The 17,332-nt window shown below is 45.5% G+C and overlaps 1 protein-coding gene across 2 annotated transcripts in view; it reads right to left on the bottom strand.

Moving 5' to 3' along the window:
• The window catches only part of St8sia1 (ST8 alpha-N-acetyl-neuraminide alpha-2,8-sialyltransferase 1), a 144,699-nt gene that overhangs the window by 41,919 nt on the left and 85,448 nt on the right, over window positions 1-17,332 (bottom strand). The window contains exons 3-4 of one of the 2 annotated variants that reach the window (XM_048432597.3): window positions 11,421-11,530; window positions 4,209-4,301 (exon numbers count right to left, since the gene is read on the bottom strand). In XM_048432597.3, the coding sequence (XP_048288554.3) occupies window positions 4,209-4,301; window positions 11,421-11,530 (203 nt within the window). The remainder of the gene's footprint in view (window positions 1-4,208; window positions 4,302-11,420; window positions 11,531-17,332) is intronic. The other variant, XM_087903970.1, reaches the window with a different exon arrangement.

Raw genomic sequence — 17,332 nt, 5'->3', positions numbered from 1 at the left:
GAAGTGTGTCACTGTGGGGGTGTGCTCTGAGGTCTCAATGCTCAAGCCACACCCGGTGCCTCAGTTGACTTCCTGTTTCCTGTACAAGATGTAGGACTCTTCAGCTACCCCTCTTACATCATGTCGGCCCACACAACCACCATGGACCACCATGAGGATAACGGACTGGATCTCTGAACTGTAAGCCACCCAATGAAATGTTTTCCTTTGCAAGAGTTGCTGTGGTCATGGTGTCTTGTCACAGCAATAGAAATCCTAACCAAGACAGTTAGGAAGTTGTGACATCTTCAGGAAGTCTCACTGGGGAAGTGGGTTGTTTGGGGCAGGCTTTGAGATATATGAGGCAATCCTATTTTCAGCCCTAGCTCTCTGCTTCCTGATTTGCCCATAAAGTCACCGGTTGCCTCAGCTCCAGCGGCACCACCCATAATCTGGTCCTGCTGCCATGATACCATGCTGCCATCTAATCACCATGCTTTCTGACCATGATTGACTGTACTGTGGAGGGCCGTAACCACATTCTCTTTAAGGGACAGAGGTAGTTGACCTCTGTGACTTCAAGGTGTGGTAGCACACACCTTTAATCCCAATGCCTGCGAGGCAGAGGTACGTTGACCTCTGAGACTTTAAGGGACAGAGGTAGTTGAGCTCTGTGACTTCAGGGTGTGGCAGTACACACCTTTAATCCCAATGCCTGGGAGGCAGAGACAGATCTCTGTGAGTTCAAGGTGATGTAGCACACGCCTTTAATCCCAGCATTGGGGAGGCAGAGACAGTGGGACTATAATGCGCATGTGCTTGGTAACTTTCCACTGCTGTGTCCCTGCCTACTCCCGAGGCGTCATCTGGGTTGATGGGCAGCGGACCAATCCAAGAGTGACACGTCAGAAGAGAGGACTGTTTCCTATATAAGGGATGGGTTCCCCTCATTCTGGGTCTCCGCTTTGGAAGCTTATGCTCTCTCTCTCAAGACGCATTAAAGCTTTTCTGCAGAAGGATCCTAAGTGTCCCGCGTCGTTTTTGCTGGCGAGACAGTAGCGTGGGACACTGTACCTCCTCAAATCATGAACCAGAATAAATTCTTCCTACATTAAGCTGCTTCTTTCAAGTATTTTATGTTTTTCACCTCTTAGAGTCACTGCTCTCCCAGGCATGGTTTGTCTGTGAGACGAGCTATCAACCCCTAGGTGTAATCTCTCCATCCACTTCCCAGTACACAGATGATACTGCTCATTAATTATTAAGACATATAAATATTCATGTCTACTGTGTAGTCCCACAGCCGTACTTTAAGGTTTAATTTCATATCGGGAAAACCCTTGCTTTTCTTTCCAGTTTACCAGTTCTCTCTTCAGCTGTGTCTACTCTGACGTCAGTCCACTTCAACAATTATTCCATGCATTTCTAGAAGATCTGTTTGCTTTCAATTTTGTTTATTTTTTAATTCTTTATTGACTCATCATGTTTTGCTACAATCAATTCAGATTTTGTGACTTAGCATACATGACAATCTTCTAAGTTCTCAGGCATTTGTATTGGTGATTATTTTGTTTGCTGTCTGTCACTAAAGATGATCATTGTCAGTGACCAGAGTGTGTTGAAGGGCTTGCTTATGAGACCGCATTTGTTTGAACACGGTAAATGAGAACTCTGAGAGCATTTTTCCAGATGGATTTACGTGAGCTTCTATCAGGCATGGACGGCTACTCCTGACCTTCAACCACATGAAACCACTGCTCAGGTTCCTCACAGGGAGGGCACTTGGAGTCTGGGGCCTGGCCTCTTTTTCTAAGCTTCAGTGTGTGACCTTTACAGGTCTTAGGATCCTACTTTCTGATTCGTGTTTGGATTTGGGGAAGCTAGGGGAAGCATGTAGATGCTCTTGAACTTTCTCATGTGTTTAATAATGTACTTAAAACCCATTTAACCCAAGAACAGTATGTATTGCAGCAGGAGGTCCACTGCAGGAATGTCCAACCTGAGACATCAGGCAGATTTATCTCATTGACTCTGTTACATTATCTCAATTTCTCAATGGTCCTGAGATGAAAAATTTTATTCATAATTAACAGAAAGGAGGTTAAACAACTCCTATTACAGAGTTATACATATAGAAGTATTAAACTCAGAAGCAGATCTCTTGATGGTGCTGGGGATTGAAGCCAGGGCATTGTATGTGGTCGGCAAGCACTCTTCCCAAAGAGCTATACACCCAGCTCCTGACCCCCATGACTGTGTAACATTGCCTCTCATTTGAGTGCTGTGCATTCATAGCCTCCAAGGGGCATTTTCATCACTACTGTGCTCAATTCGGGCATTTTTCTTTCTCATCTCTACTACATTCAATTCTAGCTTTAGGTCTGCTTTCTAATCCAACTGAATGGCTAACCCTTGGTGCTGGCAGTGAAACACTGTTCCGCATTTGGAGAGAAGAGAAAGACAGAAGTCAGTAGAAGGGATGGAAATTTCCGGAACACCATCTAAAACACGTAAACTTAAGAGAGATACTGTTGTAAACTTTATAAGCCCAAGTTACTTTCCTTAAAAATCATAGAATGCTTTGGAAAAGTACATCATAAAATGTTTGCTAGGAAGTGGGGGAAATGGCTCACTCGTGGAGTGCTTGCTCCCACGAGGAAGGGCCTGAGTTCAGATCCTCAGTGCCACATAAAAGCCAGGTGCAGTAGTGGGGACTGGTAACCCTAGCACTTGGGAGACAGGGCTGTGAGAATCATGTGACTTTGCTGGTTAGCCAGCCAACCCAGCTAATCGGCTGCCTCTAAATTTAGTTATAAAAATCAGAAAATGTTTGTTTCAGAAAATAAAATGAAAAAATAATCAAGAAATGCATACAGGGTTTACTTCTGGCCTCCACGTGTGTGTGTGTGTATGCGTGTGCATGTGTGCATGTGTGTGTATGTGTGTATCTGTGTGTGCATGTGTGTATGTGTTGTATGTGTGTATGTTTGTGCATGTGTGTATGTATATATGTGTGTATGTGTGCATGTGTGTGTATATGTGTGTATGTGTATATGTGTGTGTATATGTATGTGTGTGTGTGTGTGTGTGTGTGTGTGTGTGGTGTGGTGTGGACACACACTGACATACACATGAGAAACGTAGAGAAGAAACAGAAAGAAAACATTTGTTGATGAATGAAGTCTGGTGTTGCACAAACCTCCAGGCCGCAAAAGGACACAGTCATAACAGAGGAGTCTTCCCCTGAGTTGGGGTGGAGCAGGAATATCTCTAGAAGAAACCAGAATATGTTGTGCTTCATCTTATTCAGGGACAGACTCCAGACAGGTTCCCACACCTTATTTTATGTTGACTAATTAGGTGTCAGGGAGAGGATTCTATCCAGTGACACTTACTTTGTGATGGAAGTACTCTGACCCGGGCTTTCACATCACGACAGATCATACCAAAAGCCTCTCTGAGATTTGACAGTGGGTACATAGAGCACATAAATAACACATAAGGAACTGAACAGCTTCAATTTAACTCCTGCCAAAAATACTAAACAATCTGATAACAGTTAATAAAAGGATGGCATTTCTTAAATTATTTTTGAAGGATACTTGAACAAACACACTTCAAATCCAGTAGTCAGACTCACGGGTGGGTCCCCTACTCTCTCTTTCTTTCCAAACAGTCTTTGCTCACCAGTAGGCTTCATCCATGAGAGACTGACCCCCAAATGCTCCCATAGTGACTGCCAAGTATTCTGAAATTGATACTGCTAAGAATTTTCCTTCTGCCCTCCAAAGTTTGATACGGTATAGACAATCTAATGTAACCGCAAGCTCTTGTACATTCTGAAAGCATTGCGCATGTGGCGAGTTGGTCGTTTCTTTGCTTTTAGTTTAACAAGTCAGTTCACAATTGCTGATCGGAAAGTCGGACCAGAGCCAGCATGCTGGATATTAGTAGTATTGAGTGGGCAGGATGCTATGCGGTGCTCCGAGCAAAACAATTGATCCCCCTGTCCTTTACACTGTCTCTAACAGAGAGAGGAAGCATGAAATCCTGAGCCCTCCCGCCACAGTGCCCAGCTTATTTACGATTCCCTCCTCCATCCTTCCTGCCTGTCCAGATGGCTTCCCTCTTTGTTTCCGAGGCTGACTTATGCTCACTCTCATTAAGACGCTGATGACTTCACAGACCTTCCTCTTCAGTCCCCACAAAGAGAAACCTTCAGGTCTTACCTCTGGCGAATTATGCTGGGATTAGCTGTCACCAGCTGAGTTTTGGAGCCGACATCTCTGGTGTACTCACTTGACAAGGGAGGGAGATTGCATCTAGAAACGCAAGAAGGAACGCTTCAGAATGACTCATGCACTTTTAAATCAAGTTGATGATAAGGACCCAAAGAGGAAGGTTAATTCTGGTTCAATTCACAAATAACTGTTTTCAGCACCTTTCCCTTTCATGGGCATTAGATGACTAATTAACTATTAGCATTACCAAAGTGCTCTGGCTTATGTGGTTTTACGTGTGTGTGTGTGTGTGTGTGTGTGTGTGTGTGTGTGTGTGTGTGTTGTTGTTGTTGTTGTTGTTGCTGTTTTAGAAGCAAATGTCAGTGACGGAAGAAGATGATCTACCAAAGAAAAGAGATGATAATGACAATGTCTCTGTTTTTCTAAAAATATATCAGAAGTATGGCATTCTACACCTGCAGTCCCATACTTGGGAGGTAGAAGATACAGAGCCCAAAGCAGCCTTGGTTACACAGCAAATTCGAGGTCAGCCTGGGCTACATGAAACCTTGTGTCCAGATAGACAGATGATAGATAGATAGATAGATAGATAGATAGATAGATGATAGATACATGACAGATAGATGGTAGATAGATAGAATGAATAGATAAATAGTAAATAAAAATAAGTAGAATTAATTAATTAATTGTTGGCTAAGGTTTCTATCCTGCCTGGTTTCCACAGTCATTAAGTCCCAAGGAAATCACACATAGGTCTACATTAACTATAAACTGATTGGCCTAGTATCTCAGGCTTCTTATTAACTCTTATAACTTACATTAGCCCATAATAATTGTCTGTGCTAGCCACATGGCTCAGTACCTTATTTGTCAAGGCAGCCACATCTTGCTTCTTCTGCGTCTGGGTCACAACTGCAGACTGCACTTCCCTCTACCCAGAATTCTTGTTGCTCCACCATTACTTCCTGCCTGGTCACCCAGCCAATACTTTCTGCCTGGCTACTGGCCAATCAGCATTTTATTAAAAATAATGCAAGTGACAAGATAAAAGATCATTGTCCCAGAGCAATTAATTAATAAAACAGGGGCCTGAGAGGCAGCTCAGCTGCTAGGAGTAGTTAATGCTCTTGCAGAGGACACAGGACTCAGCACCCACAAGGCCGCTCACAACTGCCTGTCAATCCAATTCTACAAGCTCTGGTGCCTTCTGGGTTTTGCTGGCATCTGCACACATGTGATACATATGAACTGACACAAGCTTCCACACATCCATATAAAATAAGATGAATCTTTATAGGTGATGAAAGAGAAACAGCATTTGAAATGTGGAACAGAGTACTTTAGACTTGGAAGGAAGGCTCAGAAGGCAGAGGGCAGATGCCCCTCCCCACACTCTCTACCTACATCAGTTTTTATAAATCACTGATGGATTAGGTTGTTTCCTGTGTTTTTCCTTATTTTCCAGCAATTTACATTATAGCAGCACTTTGTGGGACACATACTATTCAGCTAACCTAATGCACGAAGGATTTTTGTGTATGTGGCCAAGGTGTCGCTGGGTTAACGTGCATTGTCACCCAAAGAATGGTGGCGTTCTGTACCATTCCTGCTCTGCCAAGGGCAAAAGTAAAAGCAGTGTGTGTGTGTGTTTGCGTGCGTGTGTGTGTGTGTGTGTGTGTGTGTGTGTGTTATGATATGCTCTCCTGTGTGCATGCACATGCGTATGCTATACAAGTGCACATCCAAACGTGTGTGCACACATGTGAAGACCAGAGGTCAACAAGTGTCCTCCTCAATCCCACTCCAGCTTATTTATTTTTTGAGACAAGGCCTCTCACTGGACCTGGAGCTCGCTGAGCTGGCTCCACTAGCTGGCCAGTGAGCTCCAGGATCCTCCTGCCACTGCCTCCACGGCATTGGAACTATAGGCACAGGTCACCACGCCTGACTTTTGCTATTTCCATGGGGTATTAGCTGGGTGGAATTCATATCCTCAAGCTTGTGTGGCTAGTACTTCACCAGCTGAGCCATCTGCCCAGTCTGAAAAGTGCCATATTCTCATGAGAGAAAGCAATCAACCCACTTGTAACCCCAAACTCCATCCCGGCCCTAACAGTTTCCTTTGGTCACAATGCCTTGAGTGCACACAGTGGGAAACCCAGCTGTGTCACAAACAAACCTGTGACTTCCTGCCTGGGGGCACCAGGAGATTCCTGCAGTTCCCTGGCCATAGTTCCTCCATGGCCTGACACGGGAATAACAGCTTTGTCGGCCTTCCTGGGCCATAGTGAGAACTAAGAGAACGCTGCTAACAGTCTCTGTTTTGATGTTTTACACAGCTAAAGCTCAAAACTGTCCTGTCAGAAAGAACACAGGAACCCAATTATGCATTTGTATTAAAAGTTGAGTCTCTCCTCTCCAACCACATATACGACGTGACTCCTACCACATCAGAGCACGTCCAGTTTGCATGATTTATTTATAGATAAAGATGAGTGTTACAAATATTGTGGTCTCTGTGAGCTGCTAAATTTTCCCTGCCAATGTGCTCTAGGAGATGGACCTGCCCACACACCTATCAGCTGACCTGCTCCCACGCTCAGCTTCTCTTTCTTACGAGCCTCGTGACTCCTGCCACACCAGGCCATCCAGGCGGAAACGTCTCTGTGTTGATTAAAGTCCCCCTTTCATCTGCTTGTGAGTAATACAAAAGCTGAATGTTCTGATAACCACACACAGGTCGGCCAGACAGCTGCGGACTTGTTGCATATCCATTGAAAGCAAACAGTGGGCACCGTAGGAAACTGGGAAGGAACTGCTCACAAAGCCTAGTCTTGAAGCACTTCCAAGCTCATGGTGACACTATTCCACATGTGGTTTCCTGAGGGGCTGTGCAGAAGGGTGAACTCAATCATCAAAACCCAGTTCCCATCAAGCAGTAGTGTGGATCGGATTGCGATTGCTCTGTCTAACTAATCTTTGCAAAGACATGATGGCTTCCCAAATAAAACAAAGGCCTCTTAAGGACATTTTGATCTCAACTGGCCTTGCTAACGTCTGAGAATTAACTACAGGTTCTGAACTTTACCAGGGAGTCTTCGTAACCTGTTTTGCCAATAGCGAATTAGTTTTCACATACAAATGGTTTTTTTCTTCTGTGTTCCATGGTTCATATAACTGATCCATTTATATCTTCGACCACAGAGTAAAAATCTCAAGAAAATTTTTGTCAATCAATAAACAGAGTCAATAGACAAACAAATAAAAATCCAAACCAAAGCAACAATAAGATTGCAGAACTGGTTTTCTCACGGTAACAGCGGGGGGCTGATAACAAGCTGGACTTCACATGCGGCTTGCTGGAAACTGCTGACACTGCATAGTGAACGGGCTGCCTTCTGGTCTGTAAACACGCCCTTTCAGCACAATAGCGGGGCACTTCCTGCGTCTCTTTTTCTTAGGAAAACTGCACTATGAGCTTAGCTCCTCAATTCCTAAATTGATAATTACATGTATTTACATAAAAGGCCCATTTAATACAGTCAAATTGCTTCTAACAAGGCATAATTGTATAAAGTGTCCCAAATTTCACATTATTGCTTGATGGCACAATTGAGAGAGATATTAGTTGCTTAAAGTGTTTCCAAAACAGTAATGCTTGTGATCCTGAAAGAGATCCAAGAACAGAAGAGGGAGATGGATGAGGAAGGGATGTGTTGAATAGAAGACGCCACTCAGGAAAAACAGTTTGTGTGTGTGTGTGTGTGTGTGTGTGTAAGCATGCAGAACATTCCTCTGTACCTAATCCAAAAGACTCCAAAACTGTTACCATGTTGTGACTGTGAGCCACACAATCGGGTCTTCAGTGTGTAATCACACACACAGTCATCTTCAGTGTGTAATCACACATGTGATCATCTTCAGTGTGTAATCATTATACACACAGTTATCTTTAGCATGTAATCATTACACATGCAATCGTCTTCAGCGTGGCAATCATTACACACGCGGTCGTCTTCAGTGTGTAATCATTACACACACGGTCGTCTTCAGTGTATAAACACTACACACGCAGTCGATCTTCAGCATGTAATCATTACACACACAGTTGTCTTCAGTGGGCAATTATTACTACTCCTGCCTCGTAAATGTCCTAGAGAAACTGAATTGAAGAATTTGTTGTTCTTTTTCTGAGACAGGGTCTCCTGTAGCCTAGGAATGTCTCCAATTCCCTATGTAGTCAAGGATGACCCTAAACTTCTCATCCACCTCTCAAGTGCTGGGACTAGAAGTGTGTCCTACCAAGTCCAGTTTTTATGCAAGTACCCTACCCACTGAGCCCCACAAGATTATTTTTAAAGTGCTTCTTTTGGTTAAAGAATAAATGTGCACTTTGAAAAATGGGAAGTTGGTTTTTAACATTTTGAAGGATATTTTTTAAAAATGTCTATGCAAAGAACATTATGGGATGGTTGAAGAACATGCCTAGAGGACATTTTCAACTGTCATCTGGGTACACTGTATAGACCAGACCATGTGGAGACCCCTTCCCCGCACTGCATTTGCCCAGACCACGTGCAGGCTAATCCCCCAGGCACTCAATAGCTCTGAACTTGTATAGACAGTGTCAACAGCAGACCGTGTAAAAGGCCAACCTAGTTGTGCTTATTTGGGATAAATGGGACACCACAAGATAATCGCCAGTGGTGCTTAGGCTGGCTCTTTTACATGTTAGGTTGAAAATATTCATCTTCCTAATGGTACACACACACACACACACACACACACACACACAGCAGCAGCAGCAATAAAATCTGCTTTTGCCAAAAAGTTTGACTCCCCCTTGAGCTATAGGGTCACTGAGAGCAAGACTAGTGTCTCCTCCCATCTTGCGCCCACACTTTGGATGCTAAAGCAGAAATGTTACTGTTCTTGGCCCTTCTCTTGAGTCACCTTAAGTTCCAGGCAAATACAACCTCAAGGACAGGCTGCCTCCAGCTCAGATGAGGATAGTTATCTATGAGAGCAAGTATGCACCCTCCAGGGCGAACAGGTTAGCAATTTAAGGGAAGACTTAAGAGTCAGCTGAGACGATGGTGGGTCAGTGGTGGACAGAATCATGGAGCTACTTGATTATGTGTGGCCTGCAGGAGCTGCTGCACCAGGCTGCTACCTTGCAACCTCTGCTAACACTGCTTCTTCACTTGCCGTTTAGAGGGAGCTCCTGAACTGGGATCCAGGGCAGCTTGCAGGTTTGAAAAGGACGTAAACACGACAATGACGCAGTATTCATAGAAGCATGTATAAAATCAGAATTGAGGGATGTCTCCTTATCCTTCCTCTCATGGCCTAGGCAGAGGTAACGTGATACAGTGTAGGGAGCCAACCTGGTCAAACGTGTAGTTGTTATGTCTTCCCAACCCTGGGTTCTTTATTAGCTTTTCAGCCTCATGTGAAAACCCAGGGACTGGAATGGGTACCTGAGGTTCCCTGCTACCCTCGTCTGCCTCCACCTTCTCTGAGATTTATTCCACTCCTATGATGTTCTTATTTCTCCTACACCTTCTCCCATGTCTCGTGACACCCAAGTCACACTCACTGGAACCATAGAGAAGGCCACTTCGTGAAGCTTCTCTCTGCTTTATTAAAGCTTGTTCCTCAGCCTGCAATGGAACAAGGAAAGGATTTGGCACCAGGGCCTCTCCTGAACTGAGTGCTGCACTCATGATCTTAAATGAAAAGCTCTCCACGCCTTCCCCCGATACTTGTATACATTGCAAAAATAAAGTAAAATAAAATAAATAGCAGTCAAGAAGAAAACACAATCCTACAGTGAAAAATGACATTAGTGTACTCTTGAAGGAAGGGCAGGAATGGAAGGACACCCCCCAGGCCCACACCTACACCCCACACCCCCACTGCTACAAGTTTCACCAAGGGAGACAACATGTCTTGGTGGCAAAGTAACTCTCTCTTCTGAGAGGGTATGTGGCATAGTCTAGGAAAATGGCTCCACCCGAAACACTCAAATAGTGTAGAGTTCCATGTTGAACTAGAATTCTTAGAACATCATCCACATCCTACATGTGACTCCATGGTGTGTGTGTGTGTGTGTGTGTGTGTGTGTGTGTGTGTGTACGCATGTGTGTGCATGCATGTAGAGGTTAGTGATCTGCACCCGGCCTTTTAGGTAGACGCTGGGAATCAAACTTAAGTCCCTTCCTGGTTCCAGAATCCTTGGGTTCCTGGTTCATAGTCATTCCTACATCCTTGAAATTTTGGGGTTCACCTGAAAGATTCCACAAGCCTCTCAATGTTCTTTTGCTTCCTCGATGAGACATGCTTTCCTTTTCCCACACTATGTCTCCAATAAGCTGGGCTGGTACTCCAGGGGCCATGCTTAGCCTTGATCTTGTTAATTATTCTCCATTTCCCTCGCCATCCCCCACTCCACAACCCCACCCCGAATGGCCCTGTCCCTTATTCCATCTTGCTGTCTTGGCGCTACATGCCTCCCCGGCAGCGTTTGCCCAGACTCACACACACAGGCTAGCAGCCTGCAGTTGGATGGTGTCTTTCCTTGGTCAGACTTAGCAGTTTTTTATCACTGCCCTGAAGAAGGTCTCTTGTCCTTTACCAACACTCAGGTCTGTGTCCCCACCTTCCCATGCTGCTCAGTCCCTGGATCAAGATTCCTTCTGATGTGGTTTCCTCGCTGATCTTTCTTGCCACGTTCACAGTCACAACTCAGACCCAAACCCAATCTTTAGATCCCACTTGCTGCCTTCAAATGCTTCTGGGGAAAGCTAAGAAGAGAAGGGTACCCTCGCAATGACTAAAATGTTTATTCATGTGGAGTCAGCCCTGAGGAAAGAGCGTTAGCAAGGCTTTAATCAGCCAAGTAGACAATCTCAGGGAAGATCCCAGGTCTCGCTCTTCTCCCTGCTGCCCTCAGGAGCAGTGGAGCTACCCTCTGCTGCTGCCCAGCCTTCTCAGCTTTGAGATTCCTCGGAGGAGGGGGAGGTGGAGTTCCCTCGCTCCCTTTAGGGCTCTCATAACCTCACTTGTACATTGGCTTGAAGAGAAACTAAAGACGGGCGACAGATTAATTGCAAGCCACTAGGTTTGAAAGGCCTGGGGCTTATGGACGGGTGGGACAAAAGAAAGGACTCAGAGGCCACACTGTGGGTGCTCTCTTACCGCATGACAAAATCTGCTTCGTCTATGTGACGGCCACAGCCACTCATCTTCAGAATCCCACCGTTTCCCACCACCGCGCATGTCTTCAACGGCAGCTGGAAGGGGGTTGCCTAGCAACAGAAAACAAGGCGGGTTTTCACTGCAAAGGACATACAAGCGCTCAGAAATCATTATTGACAGCAGCAGACCTGAGGAATTTGAAGGCAGACTTGGCAGGGCAAAAAGAACCCTGGGAAGAAGGAGGACGTCACTGAATTGCTGAGGAACAATTTGGCCTGTTTCTTTGGGGTGAAAAAAAAGGCACGGGGTGGGGGTGGGGGTGGGGAGTAAAGCAAAACAACAAAAAGTCCCTGGAATATATTTAAATGTGACGGCGTTATTGCTTTGTTTCTCAAATTGGCCGACCATACAGCACAAGGTGTTTGCGAGGGGAAACAGAAAAGTCCAAACTAAACACAGGATTGCTTCTAAAGGCCTTAGACAAGATGTAAAGCCAAATGAGTTCTGTTCTCCCTGTGAGTGCAAAGACACCATCGGCCATCCGCTCCCAACAGCGTCTGGGTATTTCTTATGTTAACTTCTGGAAACAGCTAGGACACAGAAGTCTGAGGCATCAAGATTCCCAGTGTGGGGTATGAAGAAAGGAGGGGCAAGAGTGTGAACTTCAGCCACCAGCTAAACTGTACCATGAAGTTGCTGACTTCGCCAAGGAGGAAGCCTCAGCAGCTGCTATGTGAAGCCCTAAAGGAGCAGGCGGTACTGTACTCTGGCCCTCCGACAAAGCTTTAGCCCTTGAAGGATCAGTAGAGGGCTAGGGAGAAGGCTCAGGCAATAAAGTGCTTGCCTATCGAGTGTGAGGCCTGAGCGTGAGCTGTACAACTTGTATGTAAAAGCTGAATGTGACTGTGTGTGCTTGGAATCCCAGCGGCGGGGTTGGGGTGGGGTGGGGGTTGAAGACAAGGAGATTCTGGAGCTCACTGGCCAGGTAGCCGATCAGACTCATGAGCTCCAGGCTAAGTGCAAGATCCTTCCCCAAAAATAAGAGGTAAAGCAATTGATAAAGACACCCAGTGCTGACCCTTGGCCCTCAGGCACACGCGTGCGTGCACGCGCGCGCGCATGCGCACACACACACACACACACACACACACACACACACACACACACGAGAATACTCAGGAATCTGCCAGGCAGGGGACGCAGTACAAACATGGGCGACAGTGCTTGCTGGAAGACAATAAGCTGCTTGTGAGCGAACACTCTGGGTGGCTCTGTTTAGAACTTGGGAGCCATTAAGGGACAGGTGACTTGTGTCAAACCAGACAGCATGTGACTTTCTTCTGCAAATATCGAGCTAGACTACAAAGAAAATGTTCTGTGTGGCTGAGTGCTCCCTGGAGCGCTATTTATAGAGCCAGGGAACATGGAAACCCAGTAATAGTCCCTTCACGTGAAATGAATCATTTGGCCTCTTCTAGCTGGGTCAGCAAGAACTGCCGGGTACCCAGGCTCCTCGAAGCTGCTGGAACAGAATACAGTCGTCGGAGTACTTGTGGGAAAGACCTTGAATAGACACATAACTGATCTAGAAAACAGCCAGACTGACGGGCCATGCCATGTGCATGTGATCCATTTGCATGCGGTTCATGCAAATGATACAGACTATACCAAAGACAAAATGGAATTAGCTCATGAATATACAATAGAAGGCTTCTACCTAGGCATGAAGTAAAAACTCAGCCAGGAAAATAATTCCCAAGAGTCTCTGCTTTCATTGGTAGCTGAAGGGAGCACTTAGTCCAATGTGAGAAGATTTTGTTCTCTTGATTTCTAGTGGTAAAATGAACAGCCAGAGCTATGTAAATATTGGTGATAAATATGTGGTGTTTGGAGTGTAATGTCTAAGCATTTGCCTACTGGGAGAAAAGAACCGCATTTCCACAGCAGAGATCAGCCCAGTAAACTGCCCCAGAGTGAACTCCCATGAGGGGAGACGGGCAAGGGAAAGCAGTTTGGTTTAGAACAATGTATATTTTTCTTAGTCGTTCCTAAAAAGAAGAAATGGAATCAACACTCAAAACACAGCGATATCTACCATCAGTGAGACAGAAAGCTGGGGACTGACGTTCATGTCAGCTTGTTTGTATATTCCGCTATGTTTTCTGTGATGTGAGGGGTGGTGACAAAGCAAAACCCATGTTTCCTGGGCACTCACACTATTGAGGGAAACAGAGAAGGGTAAAGGATTGGGGGGGGTGAACTGTGGGGCAGATGGGGAGGTGGCCTGTGGAGTGAATCAGGGCATAGGCATAAGAGGGTCTGGACACACTTCCTGAGAGGAGCTGCAAAGGTCAGCGGGTGATCAGCCACCGTGCATAGGAAACCCTGAGCAGATTCCTGGAGGAGTTGAGAATGTGAGAACTTAGGTACGTGTAGAGCCACTGGCACAAAGACCTTGAGGAGGAAGCATTCCTGGGGTGAGATGGGGGCCAAAAGCCGCTTTTGTCTGCAGATGAGTCAGGAGAGAGAGAGAGAGAGAGAGAGAGAGAGAGAGAGAGAGAGAGAGAATAAAGACTAGTAAGAATGTGTGAATGTGTGGGGAGGCTGGCAAAGGAGGCCGTGTAGGGAGCCATAAAGACAGTGATTTTTATTTTAAAGATGAGAACCAAGTCAATGGAAATGGGCAGAGGGGAGGCATTATAACCCACGCTGGAGTGAGAACAAGCTGAGGAGATTCTGGGCAGGAAAAGGAACTGAGGAGCAGTGTGGTGCCATATTCCTGGCCAGGGACTTTAGTGACCTGGAACAGGAGACAGGAGAAGAAAAAAAGGTCAGATTCTGGAAGGATTGGGAGCAAGTGCCAAATGGGTTTGCTGGTGTGCAGAAAGAAGGGAAGAGGAGAAAAGAGAAAAAGGGAGGAATAGGGAACAGCGCCAAGAGTTTTGTTTTCAACAGATGACCAGCTGCTTCCTGGGCTATAGACCACAGTAGGAGTGTGTCTGGGGACTGATTAAGATGTCAGCACTGAGAACATCAAGGGTACTGTGACCTTCAGATGTCCAAGTGGCCTCGTCAGGTGTGTGACTAAGCACACAGTCAGGAACTTGTCTGTGTGAAGTAAACAACGGAGAGTGTCTTAGGATTTCTATTGCTGTAAAGAGACACCATAACCACGGCAACTCTTATAAAGTAAAACATTCAACTGGAGTGACTGGCTTAAGAGTTCAGAGATTCAGTCCATTATCAACATGGTGGGACATGGAGGCATGCACACAGACATTGTGCTGGACAGTAGCTGAGCCTCTAAGTCCCAGTGACCAGGCTACGGGACAGGGGAGCAGATATCACAGCCTCTCTGCTCTGTTCCCTCCCTCTGCAGGGAGGCCATACTGCGCAGGATGCTGTGGGACAAAACAGCCCCTGCAACCCGGGAAGAGCAACCACTCAACTCCCTGCTTCCATTCCTTGTCTCCTCCCACCAGAGTTCAAGGATTGTCTACGCCTTGGCAGTTCTAGACTTCCAGTGCTTTCATGGACAAGACAAGGGGCAATTTGTTAACTGTCTAACTTGACCTTCAACAATAAAGAACCATTTTATTAGCAGAAAAATTAAGGAATAGATGTCTACGCCCTTAGCATCACCCCCAAAGTCCTCAAGCATATCTTGAGGACCTAGGAAGAAGGCAGTGAGCTGACTTTCACCTGACATTTGTTTTCCCCTTCCTTTTCTTAACTGCTGGACTCACAGAGGAAATTCATCTCACTTCATTTCAATAAATGTTCTCAAGTGCCTGAGAACACTCTGCTGGGAACGCTAACACACCAGCAAACAATAACACCACACCAAAGCTTTCAACAAGAAAAACCTAACTGAGAAAATACTGTGGGTGTTATCTACCTAATACTAATGGGGTAATCACATCCTTTGTCTAGTTTAGGTCTAGAGTTCTGGGCAGCAGTTGGGGCTGCCCAGAATGGTAAGGGATCTCCTTCTGGCAGACTTTACATGGCACAAATCATATGACTTCTAGGATTTTGACGGTGTGTCTTTAGGAAGGCCTTCCATGCTGTTTTCTGATGTATGTCCTTGCATGTTGCTGTGGCCATGTATGGTAGTGAGCTGCCACACCCCTGCTCATATTAATAAAAAGTATTACTGTAAGTGAAAGGATTGATTAGGACATTAGCTAGATGAAACACAGTGATTAGGTCAACCGATTTAGACTCCCATTTCCCAGGCACCTCAACTTCTCAGTGCCCCATAGGAAAGCAAGTGTGATAACAATGCTCTAATCAGAGTTAAAGGAAGATGAGATCATTGAACATCACCAGAAAACCGTGGAATTCTATATACATATATGATATTTGTACACTACAATACATTTATTTATATAAAAATCAACCTTACTATACACAAAGTTAAATTCCTTCATGGGGCACTGCTGTGGTGATTTGGATAGAAATGCCCTCCCATTGACTCACGAGTTTGATCTCCAGTTGGCAGTACAGTTTGGGAAGCTTTTGGAACCTTTAAGAAGTGGAGCCCCATTGGAGAAAGTGTCACTGGGAGTGAGCCTTGAGTCTGGATAGCTTAGATCTACCTCCTCTTTACTCTTAGTTTCCTGAGTATGGGTACAACGTGACCAGCCAGCCCCCTGCTTCCACCAGCACCTCCCCTGTCTCTGCCACTGTGTTCCTGCAAAGATGGACTATGTCCCCCTGGAAATGCAGGCCAAAAACCCCTACTTTTCTCTTAAGATATTTTTTCAGGGTATATTCTTCCAGCAAGGAGAGAGTAAATAAGGCACTCTGCGTGATGTAGATGGGCCTTCTGTTATGTGTTATTTTCATTGGTTAATAAAGAGACTGCCTTGGCCCTCTGATAGGACAGAAAATCAGGTAGGCGGAGTAAACAGAACAGAATGCTGGGAAGAAGGGAAGTGAGGCAGATGCCATGCAGCCAGCCACCAGGTCGGACATGCTGAATCTTTTCCTGTAAGCCACCACCTTGTGGTGCTACACAGATTATTAGAAATGGGTTAATCAAGATGTGAGAGTTAGCCAGTAACTAACTCTCTAGAAATAATGGGCCAGGCAGTGTTTAAATGAATACAATTTGTGTGTTGTTATTTCTGGGGCTAAGCTAGCTGTGTGGGAGCTGTGCAGGATGAAAAGCAGGCCTGCCCGCAGCTCCTCACTACAAATGGCCCACGTGGATAACTGCATCCACAGAAAGCCTGAGAAAGTTTGGGAAAGAATGGAGTAAAGCATGTTTTCTTGGTGTCAGCAATTTCTCAGGTCTGCTCTGCTTGCTAGGGGCAAGCAAATGCTCTCATCTAAGAGAGGCTTCCTGACTCAGCTTTAGCTGCAAAACTTTGTAGCTCTTTTAAGAGGTCCTGCCACAAAACACTTAAACAGTGTTGACGAAAAGCTGAACACATGCTTTTCGGTTTTCAGCCGTAGCAGGGAAAAAGCTGCGCTGTCCTGCCAGCCGTCCTGCCAGGGCAAACTCTGACTCTTTCAGGCAGGCGGTCTGACTGAGTGTGGTCTGTGAACAGAAAGCTGCAGCTTGCTTGCTGGCAGGGACCTTGAAACTCTGTAGAGTTGTGATGATAAAAATGGCTCTGGCGGTACCTCTGCCACAAGGCTGGAAAGCTAAGGAATGGGCTGCATCTAGCCGTCAAAGCCATGGTTTTAATCCTCTCCATAAAGATTCATGTGGTTAGAAAAAGAGAGATATACAGTAAAGAGAGATTCAAAGACAAAGAAAACCTCTAAATGGTTTACAGTGTGTTAAAAATATATGCAGGATAAAAGTTAAAGTTCTTAAAGCAAAAAAGGAAGAAAGAAAGTAGTTGGGTGTGGTGGTACACACCTTTAATCCCAACACTTGGGAGGCAGAGGTAGATTGA

The sequence above is a fragment of the Myodes glareolus genome, chromosome 3 (genome assembly GCF_982192425.1).
Source record: "Myodes glareolus chromosome 3, mMyoGla1.1, whole genome shotgun sequence".
NCBI lineage: Eukaryota > Metazoa > Chordata > Mammalia > Rodentia > Cricetidae > Myodes > Myodes glareolus.
Note: the sequence above shows the minus strand (reverse complement) of the source record. Positions and strands in the feature narration are given on the sequence as shown.